At 41.4% G+C, this 20,123-nt stretch overlaps 1 protein-coding gene across 1 annotated transcript; it reads right to left on the bottom strand.

The window, feature by feature from the left end:
- Nucleotides 1-7,355: 7,355 nt before the first annotated feature.
- Nucleotides 7,356-18,403, bottom strand: LOC112643721 (WD repeat-containing protein 87-like). Its single transcript, XM_049109903.1, has 3 exons — nucleotides 15,557-18,403; nucleotides 14,643-14,902; nucleotides 7,356-14,114 (listed from the first exon to the last, which is right to left on the bottom strand). Exons 1-3 carry the CDS (start codon nucleotides 18,376-18,378, stop codon nucleotides 7,948-7,950), a joined length of 9,249 nt encoding a protein of 3,082 aa, XP_048965860.1. The 5' UTR covers nucleotides 18,379-18,403; the 3' UTR covers nucleotides 7,356-7,947.
- Nucleotides 18,404-20,123: the final 1,720 nt, after the last annotated feature.

The following is a 20,123-nucleotide window of genomic DNA, read 5'->3' as shown; positions in this document are numbered from 1 at the left end:
AGCCATAAAACTCCTAGAAGAAAACATAAGAGATATGTTTCTTGATGTTAGTCTTGGTGATTTTTTGGATTTGACACAAAAGCAATGGCAACAAAAGCAAAACCAAACAAGTGGGACTACATCAAACAAAAAAGCTGCACAGCAAAGGAAATCAAAATGAAAAGACAATCTACGATTGGGAGGAAACATTTGCAAATTATATATCTGTTAAGGGATTAATATCCAAAATATACAAAGAACTCCTACAACTCAGTAGGAAAAAACAATTCAGTTTTTAAAAATGGACAGAGGAACTGAATAGACATTTTTCCAAAGAAGATATATAATTGGACAATAAGTGCATGGAAGGGTACTCAACATCATTAATCATTGGGGAATACAAATGAGAACTCTAATGAGATACCTTTCATACCTGTTAGAGCGGCTATTATCAAAAAGACAAGAAACAACAAGTGTTGGGGAAATAACTCATGAGTGTGGACTGTACACTGTTTTTGGAAATACAAATTGGTGAAGCCTCTATGGAAAACAGTAAAGAGATTCCTCAAAAAATTTAAAACTACCATAAAGTCCAGCAATTCCATTTCTGGGTATTTATCCAAAGGAAACAAAATCACTATCTTGAAAAGATAGTTGCACTCCCATGTTCACTGCAGTATTATTGTAGTAGCCAAGACATGGAAACAACCTGGGTGTCCATCCACAGATGAATGGATAAAGAAAATGTTAACACACACACTAAGGGATATTATTCAGCCATAAAGAAGGAAATACTGCCATGTGCAACAAATAGCACTGATTTGGTAGTCATTTTACAATATATACATAAATCATTGTGTATACATCTAAAACTAATACAATGCCAATTACACCTCAAATTTTACTTATTTAAAGATTTATATTTATACACATGCACAATATGTGGAGGGGCTGAGGAAGAGAATCTTTAAGCAGACTCCATGCCAAGCATGGAGCCCAACTCAGGGCTTGATCTCACGAACTAGGAGATCACAACCTGAGCTGAAACCAAGAGTCAGATACCTAACTGACTGAGTCACCCAGGGGCCCCTATATCTGAATTTTTAAAAAGTCCACAATGATGGGGGTGAGTCAAAAGAATATAGAAACTAAAGAAAAAGCTCCCAATAGCACTGAACAATTAAACAACAAAATACATGAATATATAACCGAACATATAAAGTAAATATGCATGATGCAAATAATTTGATAAATAAATGGGGGAGAATAACTCTCCCATGTGGTAGAATTCCAAATAATGTATGTGGTTACTCAACCCTCAAGGAGGTGCATTGTAACTCTCCAGTCCCTGCATGTGAGCTGTGCATAATGACTTCATTCCATTCATTCCAAAAAACACAGTATAGAAAGGGGGAAAAAGTAACTTTACAATAAAGAAGTCTGACACATACTACCTCAGCTAGGTGATCAAGTTAACTTCATCAGTGAAAATTTATGTTTGTAGTATTATACTTGATATGACTTGATAAGAATGGTGCTTTGCTTCTGTGGTCTTCCTCCCAAAAACCCATTAACCCGTAATTATGAGAAAAGTATCAGACAAATCAGGCCCTCATTTGAGGGACATTGTACAAAATTTCTAACTAGTATTCTTTAAAACTTCTGATGTCATCAAAGGAAGGAAAGTTTGATACTGTCACAGCCAGAGGATCCTAAGGGAATATGACAACTAAATATAACATGGTGTCCTAGATGGGATCCTGGAACAGAGGAAAAGACGTTAGGTAAAAATTGAGAAAATCTGAATATATTTATCAAATTAATAGTTTGATAACTAAATGGGGGAATCCCTGGGTGGCTCAGCGGTTTAGCGCCTGCCTTTGGCCCAGGGCGCGATCCTGGAGTCCCGGGATCGAGTCCGCATCGGGCTCCTAGCATGGAGCCTGCTTCTCCCTCCTCCTGTGTCTCTGTCTCTCTCTCTCTCTATGTCTATCATAAATAAATAAATAAATCTTTAAAAAATACTTTATAATGTATCAGCACTGGTTCATTAATTGAGAGTGTACCATAATAATGTAAGATAACAATAGAGAAAACCTGGTATGGGATTTATGGGAACAATCTGTGCGGTCTTAACAACTTTTCTGTTAATGTTTACCAACAAAAATTCATTCTCATAATAAAAATTTTCAGCATACTAAAAAAAAGAGAAGAGTTTCCTTAGGCTGATAAAAAGAATGTAGGAAAAACATGCATTTAATGGTGAAATTTTGAACACTTCCCCCCTAAGTTTGGGATGCCTATTCTCACCACTTGTATTCAACATTGTATTAGAGATCCTAGTCAGTGTGATATTGTAATAAAAAGAATAAATATGAGAAGAGATGAAGTAAAACTTTTTTAATAAAAAGAATAAATATGAGAAGAGATGAAGTAAAACTTTTTTAAAGCAATTACAAGTTGAAGAATTGAGGTCTTAAAAAGCTAAGTAGCTAAGTAAACAAAAGATAGGATAAGGGTATAAGACAAATCTCCAACTTAGTCTCTGCTTCAACTGATAACAGGTGTCCTCTGCTTACTGATACAAAACTTATTTGCAAATAGCATGTTTGCATTTGAAGAGAACTCTATGGAATATTTTTAGAATATTAGTGAGTTTATCAACTTCATAGGATATGAGATTAATACACAAAATTCAATTGAATTTCTGTATTCTACCAACAAACAGAAAGTGACATGAACAATACCACTCGTCATGACACAAAATCATCAATTTCTTAGCATTAAGTCTACCTAAAAGGTGTGCATGATCTCTGTTTTGAAAATGAATTGACTGTTAGGATAAATTAAGGCAGACTCAAACAAGTGGAGAGATGCCATGTTCATTGGAAGAATCAATATTCTTAAAATGTCCATTCTTTCTAAATAGATCTATAAAATACACCCCCTTTCAAAAATTCCAGCAGCCTTCCTTGAGGAAATTACTAGTTGATTTTTAAAAATTGTTTTAAGACTTTATTTATTTGAGAGAGAGAATGAGTGGGGAAAGGGATAGAAGGAGTGAGAGAAGCAGACTCCTCGCTGAGCAGGGAGCCTGTTGTGTCAATCTCAGGACCCTGAGATCATGACCTGAGCCGAAGGCAGATGCTTAACGACTGAGCCACCCAGGCACCCATTGCTTTTCTTTTAAATATTATTTTTTCTCTTTTAGGTCCTTTGTATTTCCATATAAATTTTCAAATTAAGGGGCAATATTGGGAAAATATTCCTTTTTTTAAAGATTTGTTTATCTAATAGAAAGAGTGAGGGGAGGGGCTCAGGGAGAGGAAGAGAAGCAGACTTCACACTGAGTGCAGAACCCAACTCAGGACTCAATCTCAGGACCCTGAGATTATGACCTGAGCCAAAATCAAGAGTCTATTGCTTATCTGACTGAGGCACCCAGTGCCCTTTGGGGAAATATTCTTAAAAACCTCAATTCCATCCTGAAGTAAGTACACAAGAGAAATGAAAACATATTCACAGTTTTGTCCAAGAATGTTCATAACAGCCTCATTCATAATATCTCTACCTGGAGATAATTCAAATATCGATCAAATCATACAATGATTAAAGGACAGACTACTGATACACACAATATAGATGCATCTCAAAAAAAAAACCATATTGAGCAAATAAACCCAAAACAAGAGTCTGCATACTTCATTCCATTTATATGAAGTGCAAAAACAGGAAAAAATAATGTAATAAAAGAGTAGTTACCTTGAAGGAGGGAGTTGAAGAAGTGACTGGAAATTGGCACAAAAAACTGGAAAGGGCCATATGGAAATACTTTACCTTGGTCTGGGTAGTTGTTACAGGGATGTATACAATTGTCAAAACTCAGTGAACTAATAGGTTGATATTGGGATCCCTGGGTGGATCAGCAGTTTAGCACCTGCCTTCAGCCCAGGGTGTGATCCTGGAGTTCCAGGATTGAGTCCCACATCAGGCTCCCTGCGTGGAGCCTGCTTCTGCCTCTGCCTGTGTCTCTGCCTCTCTCTCTCTGTGTGTGTCTCTCATGAATAAATAAATAAAATCTTTTAAAAATAAATAAATAAATAAATAAATATGTTAATATCTGTACATTTTATTATATGTTAATTACACCTCAATGAAACAATTAAAATTTAAAATATACATAAGGAGCCTTATATTTTATTTCAAAATTTGTGAAACACAGATTTAGATCACTGCATAAACTCAGAAAACAATCGCTACAGTGAACCCTAATGGTATTTTTAAAATTATGCCAACTGACAATTCCTTTAAAAAAGTAAAAGAAGGGGACGCCTGGGTGGCTCAGTGGTTGAGCATCTGCCTTCGGCCCGGGGCGTGATCCTGGAGTCCCAGGATGGATTCCTGCATCAGGCTTCCTGCATGGAGCCTGCTTCTTTCTCTGCCTGTGTCTCTGCCTCTGTGTGTGTCTCTCATGAATAAATAAGTAAAATCTTAAAAAGAAAAAGTACCATATAAGCCAGCAATTCCACCTCTGGATGTATACCCAAAAAAATTTTTTAAAGATTTTGAAATGCATGTTCATAGCAGTATTACTCATAATAGCCAAAAAGTGGAAGCCACCCAAGTGCCCATCAACAGATAAATGGATAGATTAAATATGGTATATATGTACAATAGAATACCATTCCATCTTAAAAAGGAAGTACATTCTGACACATGCTACAACATAGATGAACTCTGAAGACATAGACACTGTGCTACATGAAACAAGCCACAAAGAAAAAATACTTTTTTCCACTCATATGAGGTACTTAGAGACAGAAAGTAGAATGGTAGGTGCCAGGAGTTGGGGGGTAGAGAAAATGGGGAATTACTGTAAACTGGCAACAGAGTTTTAGTTTTTCAAGATGAAAAATGTCTTCTGGAAAAATGGCTGGTGTTGGTTGCACAATGTGAACATACTAAACTGTACACTTGAAAATGGCCCAAATGGCAAATTTTGTTAAAAATAATTTTTAAAAATGTATCTGCTGATGTAAATAAATCAAATTCAGTTTCTTCTTTATGGTTCTTTTGTTTCTGGGATCATAAAAAGCTTGGCAAAACTCCCTAGTGTTAAAGAAAAACAAATTTCACCTTCCTGCTATAGCAGATCTTATTATAAACTATTAACAGTTTTCCTCAGACTAAACATGATTTAATACCTTTCATTTTATTTTTCCCTCTTCTGGAAATAGGATATTTGAGGAGATATTTGATGGGGGGAGGTGCCTAGGGAAAACTGATTGGATTTTCCTTTACTCACATTCACAACACTTTGACATCAGATGTGTGGTTGTTGTTTTTTTCCCCCACACAGACCAGTTCTCCAATATGAACCTGGTGTCCTGCAATCCAATTCAATTTTGACACTAACTAGAGTTAGCACAGATCCCACAGATTAAGGGCTCAGTCCCACAAGACTGCCCTCCATTTCAGACCCTAATCAGAGGTAGCTGGTATCCAGATTACCCAGAACTGTCTGACTGGGATAGAATATGCAGGCTCTCACAATCCCCTTCTTGGGTTCAATTATTTGCTATAACAGCCCACACAACCAAAGAAAACAGTTTACTTATTATTGCTGGTTTATTACAGATGATTTTTTAAATCATACAGATGAACAGCCAGAAAAAGACATACGTAGGGTGAGATGTGAAGGGGTCCTAAGTGCAGGAGCTTCTGTTCCATGGAATTGGAATGCATTACCCTCTGGCACATGAATGTGTTCACCAACCTGGAACCTCCCTGAACCCCAAACTTTTTTTTAGAGGTATTTTTTTATAGAAGCTTCATGTAGGCATGATTGATCATTAACTCAATCTCCAGCCCTTATTTAGAGGATGGGAGATGTGGCTGAAAGTTCCAAGCTTCTATGCATGGTTTATCTTTCTAGTGAGCAGCCCCTTTCTAGGAGTCTACCAAGAGTAACCTCATTAGAACAAAAGTCACTCATATCTCCCAAGAGATTCCAAGGGGTTTAGGAGTTCTGTATCAGAAACGGGTCAAAGACCAAATATTTGCAGGAACCAGAGGTAAAGACTATATAGATATATATACAATATACATTATATATGTGTATATATATATACAATATATATACAATATATATAATGTATAATATATATGATTGTATTATAATTGTATAATACAATAATTGTATAATAATATATAATGTATAATATATAATGTATAAATATATCATCTATTATTTTACATGAGGAAATTACCTCATATATAGCTATATGTTTTAATCTTTAGATTTATTCAACTTACTCTGACCTTGCAGACTGCTTCTCTGGATTCTAGCTCCTTCTCTGGAAACTTGGAGGCTTCTTTTTTCTCCTAAACCCTTCTACCTCGCACTCTGACTTCTCTCATGAGTTCTAGGCATCTCCCCTGAGCTCTGGTTCTTCCTTCAAGGGCTCCATGGCTCCTCTAACATCAAAATCTGCTTCTTCTACTCTTCTTTCTTATGCTTTGCTGGGCATGGGATTTGTTCCCAGAACTTATTAGCTTCTGTACATTGTCAACTTCATCTATTCCCTTTGGGGCTCATACCTCTCCCCTGAGATCTGTCTCCTGCTCCAGGGTTTCTTCCCAGTACTCAAGCTTCTGATCTCCTGGGCTCCCAAACTTTCTTCCTCAGAATTTGTCACCTCCCTCAGGAGTCTGATTTCTGATGCCCAAGATCTTCTCTTGGGCTTCCAAACACCTTCAAGCTCTAGCTCCTCTCTTGCTCTTGCAGACTCTCTCCTTGAGCTCTATAGCCCCTCTCTAGGTACCCTCAAACTCCCTTGAGGTGCCAGGCCCCTCCTCTATCCTTCAGTTCCTTTCCTGCGTTCCCAGTACACTAATATGGGCATACCCAGAATCTCATTCTAGCCTCCCAGTGAGCCTCATTTGCACATGATAAAGCTGAGAATTAGAATAAAGTAAACAATTGAAAAACTTAAAAAAAACAAAAACAACCCAATACCTGAGGCTAAGAGAGGTGAAATCACTGGCTCAAGACTACATGTCAAATTGAAAGGCAGGGATTCAAATATTCTTTGAGTCTTAGACCTCATATTTTCATCTCCACACTTCAAATAGCTACATCTAAAATAAATAAATAAATAAATAAATAAATAAAACAAATAGTTACATCTGCCATTAAAATAGCTACCTATTAGAAAAAGAGAACTATATTCCAGTAATTGTGTTAAGAGTTTCACCGAGGTAGGCATTATTATCACCATTTTACTTTGAAGAAACTAAAAGCTAAGATTAAAGAGCTAATAAATGGCAGAAAAAGAACTAGAATGAGAGTTCTTCCAAATGCAAAGTTGGCTTTCTTTTTTTTTTTCCAAAGTTGGCATTCTTAATCATTTTTTCACTCTATTTCCCCATTATGTAGATGAGAACACTGAGATTTAGAGACATTCAGGAACTTCAGATCAAAGTTTATGAAGGGGCAAAATTATGGGTCTTCTCTGCTTCCTCTCAGATTAATGCTAAATAAATAAAAGCCCAACTGTGCCAGACACTCTCCCCCCTAGGGACCTTTGAAGAAGGAAATATTAACCAAAGGAAAGAGCTCAAGGACAGACTTTTCTATCAAAAGTTGATCAACTGGTACCTACCCTCCAAAGGATGTACCCAACTGACTGAAAAAACAATTGGTCCAGTTAGGATAAAAGTTACTTGTTTTCTATACCTACTTTCTATGGGGATTCTAGGCTTGGGGAGGAAGAGAAATAAGCCAAAATGTTTGTTACAAACGAGAAATGCCATTTTATTCAGTACAAGGCAAGCAGGTTTCTGGAGCTAAATAAGTACAAGTCCTTGTCTAGCCCCACCTTGAAGTGGGGAACAGGGAAGGAGGCTTAAAATCTATGGCCAGGGTTATTTCCCACTAAGACCCCAAAGTCCTAATATTAGGCCAAATCATAGAGTAGGAGTAGGGATGTTGGGCAGCCTCTCAATAAGGTAAGAATTGACTTGTGGTAGGTTTTTCCAGGCAAGTTCTAGGAACCCATACTGGGCAATGCCCACAGGTTGGATAGTATGCACTCTGCTTTTCCCAGGCAGTGGTACAACGTTCTGGAACTTGAGAGGACCTGCAGGGACATGGGAATGACCACAAAACAGGCCACAGAACAACCGTTCACCAGGGACTAGCTCCTGAGTTTTCAGGGCCTTTTGGTACATAATCTCTCGGGGTTGGAGTTCTTCTCTGTGCAGCAACTCTAAGAGAAGCCTCTGGATTTGAGGGGACTTAAATTGGTACAGATCCATGAGTCGGTAAAACTGTTCCATCCAAGCAGTGCTGTCTTTTGCATATCGTTGCTGCAACATCTGCAAAACATAATACAGTGCCACAAATGTCTCCCACTGAGGCACCTCTTCCTTTTTTTTAGAGGTGGTCTGTGCCTTCTTCAACTTAGGCAACATGAGGGGCCTGTCTTTTCCCTTAAAAGCCCCGAGATCCTTCTGAAACATCAGTGCTAGAGTTTGTTTGTCCACAGAGGCATGGGCACCTGTGAAAATCTCTCTTGCAGCAGGATAAAAGTGTTTCATTTCCATCTCTCTTAGAGCCTTGGATAACTGCTGTACCCGCGCACTCCTGTAAGGTTCTCCTAAGAGATGCCAGTGTAAATTGGCCTTTGGGACTTGAATCCTCTTAGTGGTTGATGGTAACACTGGTGAAGGGATGGGCAGTGCTTCCCTCTTTGCCATGTGAAATTTGGGGAGCCCTCCCTTATACCTCAAGGCCTGCAAGTCCTTCTGGAATATCAAGTCCAGGGATTTCTTACCCACAGAAGGATAGACAGTTGTGGGAATGTGTTTTCTGATTGGATAAAGGTGCGGTATCTCCTTCATAGCAGAGGATAACTGTTGTGCCTGCTTCTTCCTTTGGGACTCAGCTAAGAGATGCCAATTGAGAGCTTCTGGGGTTTGAGACCTCCTGGTAGCTGATGGTAACACTGGCTCAACAATAGATAATGGCTCTAGCCAGCTCTCTTTTTGTTTTCTTCTAATTGGAGGGATCACTTTTAAGTGCACTGGACTCCAAACATCCTTAGAGGGCTGTGATATGTCTGTGTGACTTACTTCTAGGTTCTGCCTGAGGTGTTTAGCAATGGCTTTAAGACTGCACCGATGCATCCATTTCAAATATCCCTTTGAAGTGAAGTCTCTGAGATGCTGGTGCAGTCTATGGAAACTGTCCCTGGAAAGCTGCTCTCCTGCTTCCAGTCTTATTAAGGCATTGGTAATCCAGTCCTCATCTGAGAAGCTTGCTTCTGAGTGGCATGGCCTTTTGGCTGGTATAGAAGTAAGGGATGGGGCTAGGGCTGGGGCTGGCCCTGGGACCTGACCTTCAGTTTTCCCCACTGGGGAATCCTGGTACTTAAAGAACCGCTTCCACTTCTTACCTTTGGACCTATGTTCACGTCTCTGTGGTTTCATGATATCAGATAAGTGGGACTCTAACCTGTGGAGGCCTTCTGGGATCTGTGTCTCTAAGCCTGTTCCCATACTCTTGGCTTTCTCCAAGAGCACATCCTCTTGTCTTCCCCAAGAACTTGTCATAGGGTGTGCTCCAAGAAGTGGACTTTCCTGTCCTTTCAAATCCAAATGAACCCCTAACACTTTCAGGGGCATTCTCTCTTTTTCTGGGGCTCCTGGGAGTGGTATTTTGAAGGGGCTCTTCAGAACTGTTGGCCACATGACCTTATCCCTTAGTGTGGGATATCTCTTTCCATCAAGCAATCTTTCTTTCGTAAAAGGCATTTCCCTTCTAGTTATACCCTCCCTTTTCTCAGCAAGAGCTTTATCTTCTATTGCTAGCTTTGATAAGCTCACTTCTTCCTTGGAGAGCTTTGTTTTCAGTACTCTCTCTTCTGAGCGTATCACCTTCATAAGTCTGCTCTCTGCATCCTTCTGCCTTTCCTCCTCCTCCTTCTCTCTTTTCTCTATCTTCTCCATTTCTGCCTCTTCCTCTTCCTCATCACTCAGGCTCTCCTCCTCCTCCTCCTCACTCAGGTGCTCCTCCTCCTCACTCAGGCTCTCCTCCTCCTCCTCCACCTCCTCCACCTCCTCACTCAGGCTCTCCTCCTCCTCCTCACTCAGACTCTCCTCCTCCTCCTCTTCCTCCTCACTCAGGCTCTCCTCCTCCTCCTCCTCCTCCTCCTCCTCCTCCTCACTCAGGCTCTCCTCCTCCTCCTCCTCCTCCTCCTCATTCAGGCTCTCCTTCTCCTCACTCAGGCTCTCCTCCTCCTCTTGTGGGCTCTCCTTTTTCTTCTTACTCAGCCTCTCTTTCTCTTCAGTTGACTTCTTTTCCTTTTTCTTTCTTTGGGTTGAACTCTCTTTTTTATGCTTCTTAGCCAAGTTCTCCTCCAATTCCTCTTCACTCAGGCTTGCCTTCTTTTTCTTCTTCCTAATCAGATACTTCCCTTTCTCTTCCCTGGGCAGAATCTCTTCCTCTTTTCCTTCCTCAGGGACACTCTCTTCCTCTTTCCCCTTCTTCTCTGGACCTTCCATTATTTCTTTTTCAGTCAAACTCTCAGATAAGCCTTCAAACAGGGTATCTCTGATATTCTCTAATAAGCACTTTAGTTGAGTTTTTTCTGGTTTATTCTTCTCAATTCTCCTCAGAAGTTTCTTTAGCTGCTTTTTTCCTAACAGATTTTGTTCCTGGACTTCCTTTAATATACTCTCTACCTGAACTTTATCTAATAGTATCTTTCCCAGGACCTTTTCTAATAACCTTTGGTTCTCCTGCAAGCTGTCTCCATCAGTCAGTGTTTTCTCTTTGGTGGCCAGTCTATCATCTACTTTTCTCTCTTCCTGATCCAGCTCCTTCTCTTGTTTCATTATTTCTCCCTGTTCCTTAAAAAATTCCCACCTCTGGCCTTCCATTTCCATTGTTTCCATCCACTTCCCCATCATGGATGATCTCTCTTCCTCAGATATTTCTGCCTTTTCCAGTGGCACTATGTTCATTTCTCTAACTATTTTAGCTAGGCTCCTCAACAGGTAACTCTCTCTCTTCCTTATATCTTTTAACCTGGAACTTGCCTCTTTGTCTTCAGAAGGAATCCCTTTCTCCATGTCCAGTTTCCTCATTGCCTGTATTCTCTCTTCTTTGGTTCGTTTTCTTTTTTCCTTGGCAACACCCATCTCCTTGGTCCTAGTGTCACAGACCAGTTCCCTCTCTTCCTGGGACAATTCCTCTTCCTTCATAACTTCTTTCTCTTCTTCACTTTTTTTCTTTCTCTTTGTTATGCCAATTCCCTTTCTGGCTATTGCCTTTTTTTTCTTACCAATATGACTCTCCCCCTTTGCCAGTTTACTATCTTTCTTGGTCAGTCTTTTCTCCAATGCTCTTTCCTCTTTTTCCTGGGACTTCTGCATTTCACCAGCGTGTTCCTCCTCTTCTACATACAGCTCCTCTTTTTCCCAGGCCCATTGTTTTCTTTGATCACTCTCTTTCTCTTTCTGACTCCATATCCTCTCTTCCTGGGATTGTTTCTGCTCTTGTGGGGCTAGTTGCTTTTTTGTGGGTGGCTTTTCTTTTTCATCAGTGGCTTTCTTATCTTTCCCAACCCATTTATCCTCTTTCTTGGCTTGTTTCTCTTTTTGGGGGGACACTTTTTCAATTTCTGCTATCTTTTTCTCCTTTTGTGGGATCAGTTTCATTTTTCTTCTGGCCCGTTGTTTTTTTCCCTTAGCCTGTTTCCCCACTTTTTGAGCCAATTTCTTCTCTTTCTGATCCCATCTCTTTTCTTCCCAGGTCTGTTTCTTTTCCTCCTGTGACCATTTCTCCTTTTCCCCAGCCTGTTCCTCCTCTCCTAAGTCTGCTCTCTTTTTTTCCCGGGCCCATTGCCTCTTTTTCTTGTTTTTTTCCTCCTCTTTCTGGGACCTTCTCTCCTTTTCCACAAGCTTTTCCTCTTCTTCTAGGCCCAGTTTCTTTCTTTTCTGGGCTAACCATCTGTCCTTGGCTTCTTTCTCCTCTTTCTTAGTCTGCCTTTCTTTTTGATCTTTCTCCTGTTTCCCAGCTTGTTTTTTCTTTTCCTGGATTTGTTTCTTTTTATGGGCCTCTTTTTTCTCCTTTTCTAACCATTTCTTCTTTTCTGGGGTCAATTTAATTTCTTGCTCTGTCAAGCTGCCCCTTTCTGATGCCTGTTTTCCCTCTTCCCCAGATAGTCCCTCCTCTTTGCTAGACAAATGTTCCTCTCCCTGGGCTAATTTTCCCCTTTTCTGGGCCTCTTCCTCAACATGTTTCTCCATATCTTGGACATCTTTCTTCTTTTTATGGGACTTTTCCTCCCTGCTCTTAACTTGTTTCTTTAAGTGCAATATTAGTTCCTCTTCATCCCAGGTCAGTTCCTCCTCTTTCACACCTGGCTCCTCCTCTTCCTCCCCCAGTTCCTCCTCTTCCTCACTCAGCTCCTCCTCTTCCTCACAAGGTTCCTCCTCTTCCTCACCAAGCTTCTCCTCTTCCTCTCCCAGTTCCTCCTCTTCCTCTCCCAGCTGCTCCTCTTCCTCTCCCAGTTCCTCCTCTTCCTCTCCCAGCCATTCCTCTTCCTCTCCCAGTCCCTCCTCTTCCTCACCTAGCTCCTCCTCTTCATCCCCCAGCTCCTCCTCTTCATCCCCCAGCTCCTCCTCCTCCTGGGACAATTTCCTCTCTCCCCAGGTAGGCAACCCCTCTTCTTGGCACCACATGCCTTCTTCATGGGCCATCATAATCTTCTCCCAGTCCCACTTTCCTCTTTTCAGGGCTGCCCTCCCCTTCTTTTGGGTAACTCTTTTTCTTTCCCTTAGTAGTTTTCCCCCTTTTCCAGTCTCTTTCTTTCCTCCTAAGACTAACTTCTGCTCTTCCTTGCTTGTTAATTTCTCTTGTGGAGAAGCCACTATTTTTTCATCCCAAGGTATTTTTTCTTTCTGGTGGGTCAGTTTCTTCCTATCCTGAGTCAGTTTCTCCTTTCTTTGCATTAATTTCTTCTCTGTTTTACTCAGTTTCCTTTCTTCCTCAGCTATTTTCCTTTCTTGCCTGCCCAGTTTCCTTGCTTCTTTTTTAAATTTCCTTTTCTCTAAGACTAGTTTGTCTAAGAAAGCATCTTTCTTTTTCTTGACTTGAGAAAATGCCTTGTCCTTTAATGCTTTTTTACCTCTCTGTCCTCCCAATTCTGTCCTCTCTTCCTCAACAACCTCTGTATCCACCTTTTCAGTTATAATGAATGGTTCTTCTACCACCTTTTCATGCAATTCTGATGAATCCTTTAAAAGGGGGCAGATCTCTTGAAAGAGATCCCAGCTGGGATCTTGGGGAGCAAGCATCACCTGAGCCAAGTCCACCAATTCTTGACCCAGATCCCTTAACATTCCTGGACAGGAACTTGCTATCCTTGAGGTAACAAGATAGCAAATGTCATCCCGCCAAGACCTGGTATCTAATCTACCAATGCGTCCAGGCATACCAGCCAAACCTCGGCCACTCTTTCCATGTTTCTTCCTTGTATCTATTTCTTCCTCAGTAATCTGCATGCCTTTTTCCTTGGTCTCTTCTACAATTGTCTCTGAAATATCCTTCAAGTCTTTTTCCTGTTTTAACTTTGCAGCTACTTTTTCATAGCCTCTTTTTACTGCCCTTTTCCAAAGCCTATTCATAAATTCATATTTTTCCATCTTAGGGAACACTTCCCCATAATCTTTATTGCCATGTTGACCCATGGCCTTCATAAACTCTGTGACCTCCATGTGGCCTCCTCCTTCTACTTCATGTCTTTCCACCTTAGGGAACACCTCTTCATAATCTTTCATGCCACATTGATCTATGGCCGTCATAATCTCTGTGATTGCCATGTGGCCTATTCCTTCTTCTGTGGCTTCCACCATGACCTCCTTTGATTCAGCATCCTCTTGATATTTGGCTGGGCTGAAAGTACTTAATGGTAATTCAGGCTCTAAGGCAACATGCTGGGTGTCAATCTGCTCTGATCGTCTTGCCTCTCTTTGTTCATCTTTATCCTCTGAAGGTACCAACACAGAGCTAAATTTTACAAACTTTGTCTGTATTGGCTTTCTGGAAACTCTCAGTTCCTTTTTAACTGCAGAGATATTGGGAGAAAATAGTTAAGAAAAAAAAGAGGCTCTGAGTAATATCCTTTATAACATCTAGTCCAATGAACTGCCATTAGAGGCACAATGGCAGGGCAGCACGGTTGGCTCAGCGGTTTAACGCCGCCTTCAGCCCAGGGCGTGATCCTGGAGATGTGGGATTGAGTCCCACGTCAGGCTCCCTGCATGGAGCCTGCTTCTCCCTCTACCTGTGTCTCTGTCTTTCTCTCTCTCTCTGTCTCTCGTAAATAAATAAATCTTAAAAAAACAAAAAGGCAAAGGGGACTGAGGCTTTATGGTACAGAAATGCTTGCCATTTTATCCCAGCTTCCATATCCTAAATAAATAAGACCTTGGTATTTGTTGTGGCATATGTGTTTCTTTCCCACAAAGACTATTTTCTGTGGAAAAGAATCTCTTTAGGTAATAATATTTCCCAATATCATTTTAAATACTTTGGCCTTATTGACTCTGACTTTTGGTACCCAAATATACCCCATATATTAACCCATACATACTAAGCTGTCTTCTCTTTGCTTGAACATGTGTCATTCTTTCCTTTGGTTTGGTGATCTTTTCAGGTACGACTATTCGTTTGACAAGCATCTCAGGTTCGCCAGCCATTGATATGTCTGAATGAAAAGTAGGTTGTTGGTCTCTATATGACAAGGTCAAGTTTTCATTTAGCCGCTGCTTTACCTGAGTAAGCAGGCACTGGATATCTTTAGCTTGGATCCCCAGTAGCTGGTCCAGAGAGGCTTCTCCAATAAATTCTTGCCTACAAAAGTCAAGAGGAAAGAAGAATGATACCCAGCCAGTGATAAAACATGATTTGAAAGAGGATGTGGAGGAGGGAAGGAAGGGAGAGAAGGAGGAAGAAAAGGAGAAATTACAATTGAACAGGCAGGGATAAAGTAGCCATTTAATCCAGAGTCATCTCAAGTAAAGGGCGGGTAAAGAAGAAAAAAATCAGGGACACCTGGGGGGCTCAGCAGTTGAGCATCTGCCTTTGGCTCAGAGCATGATCCCAGTCCCGGGATCGAGTCCTGCATCGGGCTCCCTGTGAGGAGCCTGCTTCTCTCTCTGCCTATGTCTCTGCCTCTCTCTGTGTGTTTCTCATGAATAAATAAAATATTTTTTAAAAAATCAAACATAGCAAGGAATAGAATTGTCAGATACAAGATGCTTTTTTGATTGGAAGATTTGTGGACTTGAGTCATGAGGAATCTTAAGGAAGTGAAGAAGTGAGAGAAGGGCAGACTAACTAATGGTCAGAGGAAGGGTAGGCATCAGGGAAAAAATGCAAATGGAAACAAAGAACATAGTGGGAGAAAAAGAAGAGAACAAGTTGTGTGAAAAGAGAATAAGCAATCATATTTTGGAGGTTAGGAGCTAGAAGAAACAGAAGAGGGAAAGCCACCAGCCAACTTACTGCATTTCTCGGAAGGTTTCTTCTTTGCTCAGCAGGCCTACCAGCATAGTCTTGGTTTGGATGCCTGTGACTCTTATCATAAGGTGTAAGGCCTTAGCCCGCACATTCTCATCACTGTCCATCAATCCTATAGCCAGTGGAACAGCAAAGAGATGGCTCAGGATGCCTAGCCTCTCCAATCCCTCCCAGGCTAGCTCACGGATGCATGGATTGGGATGGACTGTATCTTCCATTAGGCGACAGGCAGCCTCATAGCACAATCTTGAAGATACTTGATAAGTGGCAAAAATTTGTGCCAGTACAGTAATATATGTCTTATATTGATCTACAGAACAGTAAATTGTGAGGTTGAGGATGGCCTCAATTAAATGATTTATAAGCTCTTCATCAAATTTTCTTCCTGTCCAATTTTGGTTTATCATACTTACTAGAATATCATAGAAAGTTTTTTTCCATTTCTTGGATTTATCCTCTTTTTTCATTGAGACGTTCTCTTCTAGTAGAGTCACAGGTGACAGTGTCAGGGATCTGACAAGTTTGGTCATGTCCCAGTCCTTATCTTGGTACAGATCATAGCGTAAGAAGATTGGGGTACCATCAGGCCAAAGGCGGGCACGGATAACTGAGTTGGGGATGTAGCCATCAGGAGCGAAGGGCCATTGCTGCCCTTTACCAAAGAAGCAATGTAACATATGGTAAGAGTTCAATCCATCCCAGTCAGCAAGTTGTAACTGAGCAGGAACCATGTGTGGAGTACTATTATGCTTGGGGTCAAAAGCAATATTCTTATCCCCTGAAAAGTATAATTTGGGTTCCACTTGAATCACAGTGGACATATGTCTCTCTTCCTCTACAACATGGGGCACAGTGTTGTCAAAGGCAATGACCCGTTTGTTAAGAAGGGCTTCTAGACCCTGTAATTCCTGGAGCCCTTGTCCAAGGTAAACAAATTTGGGTACAAATATTCTTTCAAAAGAAAGGAAGAAACTAGGCAGAAAGGGTTTAGGGACTTCTTGTATATCATCTGCACTGCTTAGGTTAGCTAGGTGAATCAGCTGAGTAGGAGGGAGCAAATTTAAGCAGGATACCAGGTAAAGACTCTGGTTGAAAGTCAAAAGCAGGTCACCCCGATTATTGGCAAAGCAGAGTGGGCCAAAATCCAATGCTGAATCCAACTCAGTTATAAGCCTACCATGGAAATCCCAGATCCGGACTGAGCCATCAATGCCCCCTGTGACAAAAAGTTTCAGGGAATAGCAGACATCAAATGAAGTTATTGCACATTGGTGCAGGCATTTTGTTTCTTTAAACACAGAACTTTGTTTTGACTCTGAAGATTTCAGAAAATCTTGGTAGTGCCAGAGACGCCAGCAGTGGTTCTCAGTGATAGCACCCACTGAACCTGGCAAGAGTATCACATGTGTTAGGGCACAAGCACATAGAATTTTGTTTATGGGCTGCAGAATTACCTTGTTCTTCTGAAGCACAGCCTCTGTCAGGTATAAAGTATGATCCATGCCGTAGGAACAGAGTAAGGAGATTTCCTGGGGACCCTCCAGGGTAGACAGTGCCAAAACTGCCCCAGAGTGAACAGTCTTTTCTATTCGGGCATAGCTATAGTGGGAGAGGATTCTCACAATGCCACTGTCATGCCCACAGAACATCAGTCCTCCTAGGCCCATACCCAAATGGGACTGCCCATAGGCCAGGCATCTTACTCTATCCCTAGAGTTTACCGAAGTGCATACCAGGTACTTGGCTGTGCAAGGAGAGTGCGTTGCATCAAACACCAGCACCTCTGAACTGCCTGTTGCCACAAAGAGCTCTTCTTTGTCTGAGTCATAGGCCCAAGCCATGGCCTTATCCATGATAAGTAGAGGCCAGGTGATAACGAGGAGATCTCCTGTTACTGGAGACAAGAAGCGCAACAAACCATCCTTAGTGGCACACAGGATCCGAGTCCAATTATGGCCACAGCAAACCCGCTGCACCTTCTCAGGAGCAGAACCACAGACATTGAAGAGGCTATAAAAGTAGGGCAGGTGGTGCAATGAGAAAGTGTGGGTGGTCTGGCAGAAAAAAGTGGTGTTATCAATAAACTGCAGTCGCTGCAGATCTTCATCAATATTCAGCTGCCGCAGCAAGTTCCCAAAGGCAAGATTCCATTCCTTTACTACACCTTCTTGGCCTGCTGTTAGTAAAGTATAGGTCTCTGGCCGGCTATGAACACATATCACTGAAGAGGAATGGGCTTGGAAGCTGTGGAGGAAGTTACCCTGGTCTAGACCCCAAGCATGGATCTCTCCATCCTTGTTTCCAGCATAGAAAGAGCCCTGAGAGACACAAGTGAATGAGCAGGTTATGGAAGAGCCACTGGCTATGGGAGTGAACTTTTTAACCTCTTTCAGCTGGCCCTGACCCTGGTGGGTAAAGACCCTCACCATATTCTCACAGAAAGCCAGGAGGGAGCCATGGGGGCCATTCAGGGAAAAGCCCTGTACAAGCTCATGATCAGGCATGGGCATTATTTGTGCCATCTGGAGGCCCCTGCCGTTTGGTATGATAAGCCAGGTAACCACAGCTCCCAAGGTACCAGAGAGCAGTATATCAGTTTCTGAGTCATAGCAGAGGCAGCTGATGGAGAAACGACAGGGCACTGTGCCCAGAGATATGAATGCTCGATGATGATCTCCGAAGAGCCGCAGGCGCATGTCACCACAGTAAGCAATTAACATGTGGGAAGAACCTGTGTGGACCATTGTTTCAACGGGTGGCACTTGATCCATCACAGGAAAGTTCATCTTCTCTATGATTCCTCCCATTTCTGTATCTTTCTTCTGTACCCAAAGTACTGCCTAGAAGAGGAAGAAAGATGAAAGCCCTGACATGGAGGCAGATTATTTCCCAAGAGTGAGGCATACCAAGGGTTGAATGTTTAGATACTTGTCTCTTCCTGTCAGACCAAGGAAAGACTGCACAGCTTGATTTGGGGAATTTCCTGGTACTGGTATTCAGGTATGTAATAGAAACACGATGCTTAAGGCTCTTTCCTTGGCCTTCAGTCTGCTTTCTGGGGAATATGAATTCTCTGGACCTGATGACTAGAGGTGAAAAAGGATCACTGCATCTAGGTCAGATTGGGATATGGAGATGAATATTAAAATAAGCTAACTTAGAATCCACTCTCATCATTCTGACTATGAGGGCAGTTGAGGTATGATATATGTAAAGTGAATTAAGATGGAAGGAAAAAATGAGGTAGCTTTACCTGTATTTGTTTTGAATGTGGCTCCATCCAGTTTAAGGACACAAAATAGTTGACACTGATGGAGTAGAAGCAGATGAAAGGCTTACTCTGGGGATGGTGAGGCTCCTGGTAGAGAGTCTCAGGCCAGTCACTCAATACAATCACATCATTCTTTGGTTTTTCATCAGCCTGAAAGAGAAGAGCAGCCTGAGCTAAAAGCCCGGAGTACCCAGTCACTCATTCATTTAATAAATATTTATTGAGGGCAGCCCCGGTGGTGCAGCAGTTTAGCGCCGCCTGCAGCCCAGGGTGTGATCCTGGAGACCCGGGATCGAGTCCCACATCGGGCTCCCTGCATGGAGCCTGCTTCTCTCTCTGCCTGTGTCTCTACCTCTGTGTTTGTGCGTGTGTGTGTGTGTGTGTGTGTGTGTGTGTGTGTTTCTCATAAATAAATAAATAAATCTTTAAAAAAAATAAATATTTATTGAGGATTAGTGGACATTTGTTGTTTTTTAGCTAACCAACATTTATTCACCCTACCACTGGAAAGCACTATTTGGGGGAGTCATCCCTCCCTCACCCTCACCCATGTCTTGATTCAAAGTACCTTGATCACCACATCTTGATTGAAAGTACCAGCCTTTCTCAACCAAGTTTCCATAAGAAGTAAGCCCTAATGTCCTAAAGTATCCATTCTACATAAGGCATTAATTTCTTCCCTATGCATCTAGAATGCTAGTAGTTATGTACCATCCTTAAGGGTACTAAGAAAATAGCCCCTCAGATAATTTTGTTTTCCATGGTTTAGATGAGGAACATTTAAGAAAGGCTGGTACATTCTATGACAGACACTGGAGATATGATGCTGAGCAAAAGAGACACAGTCATAGCTTTCAGAAAATAAGAGTACAATGAGGGAAACATAAATTATAAATAATTTAAAAATCTCTGTCCAAAACAAAAAAAGTACTTCAAAAGAAAGGAATACAATCCTATATGAATATGACAAAGTAATCCAACCATGGCAAATATCCCTACCTGTCACAGTTTGAACAACTCTTCAAAGTTCCTCTCTATACCCAAAGGACCATTCCTGTCACCATCACACTCCAAGATACACTGCCTATGGGAAACTCATACTTTACAGACATAGAATTCCCACCACATGGGCATTAGAGCTAGACTCTTTGGCATGCACCTTTCTATTCTTATGTGCATCCAAGGAAAATGTGTGCTATTCACAACATGGGGTTAACTGTGCTTCAGCTCTAACATTCTGTGTTCTGAACCAGTGGGGTGTGTGTGTGTGTGTGTGTGTGT

This window comes from Canis lupus, chromosome 1 (assembly GCF_003254725.2).
Source record: "Canis lupus dingo isolate Sandy chromosome 1, ASM325472v2, whole genome shotgun sequence".
NCBI lineage: Eukaryota > Metazoa > Chordata > Mammalia > Carnivora > Canidae > Canis > Canis lupus.
This window is presented reverse-complemented; position numbering and strand designations above follow the sequence as displayed.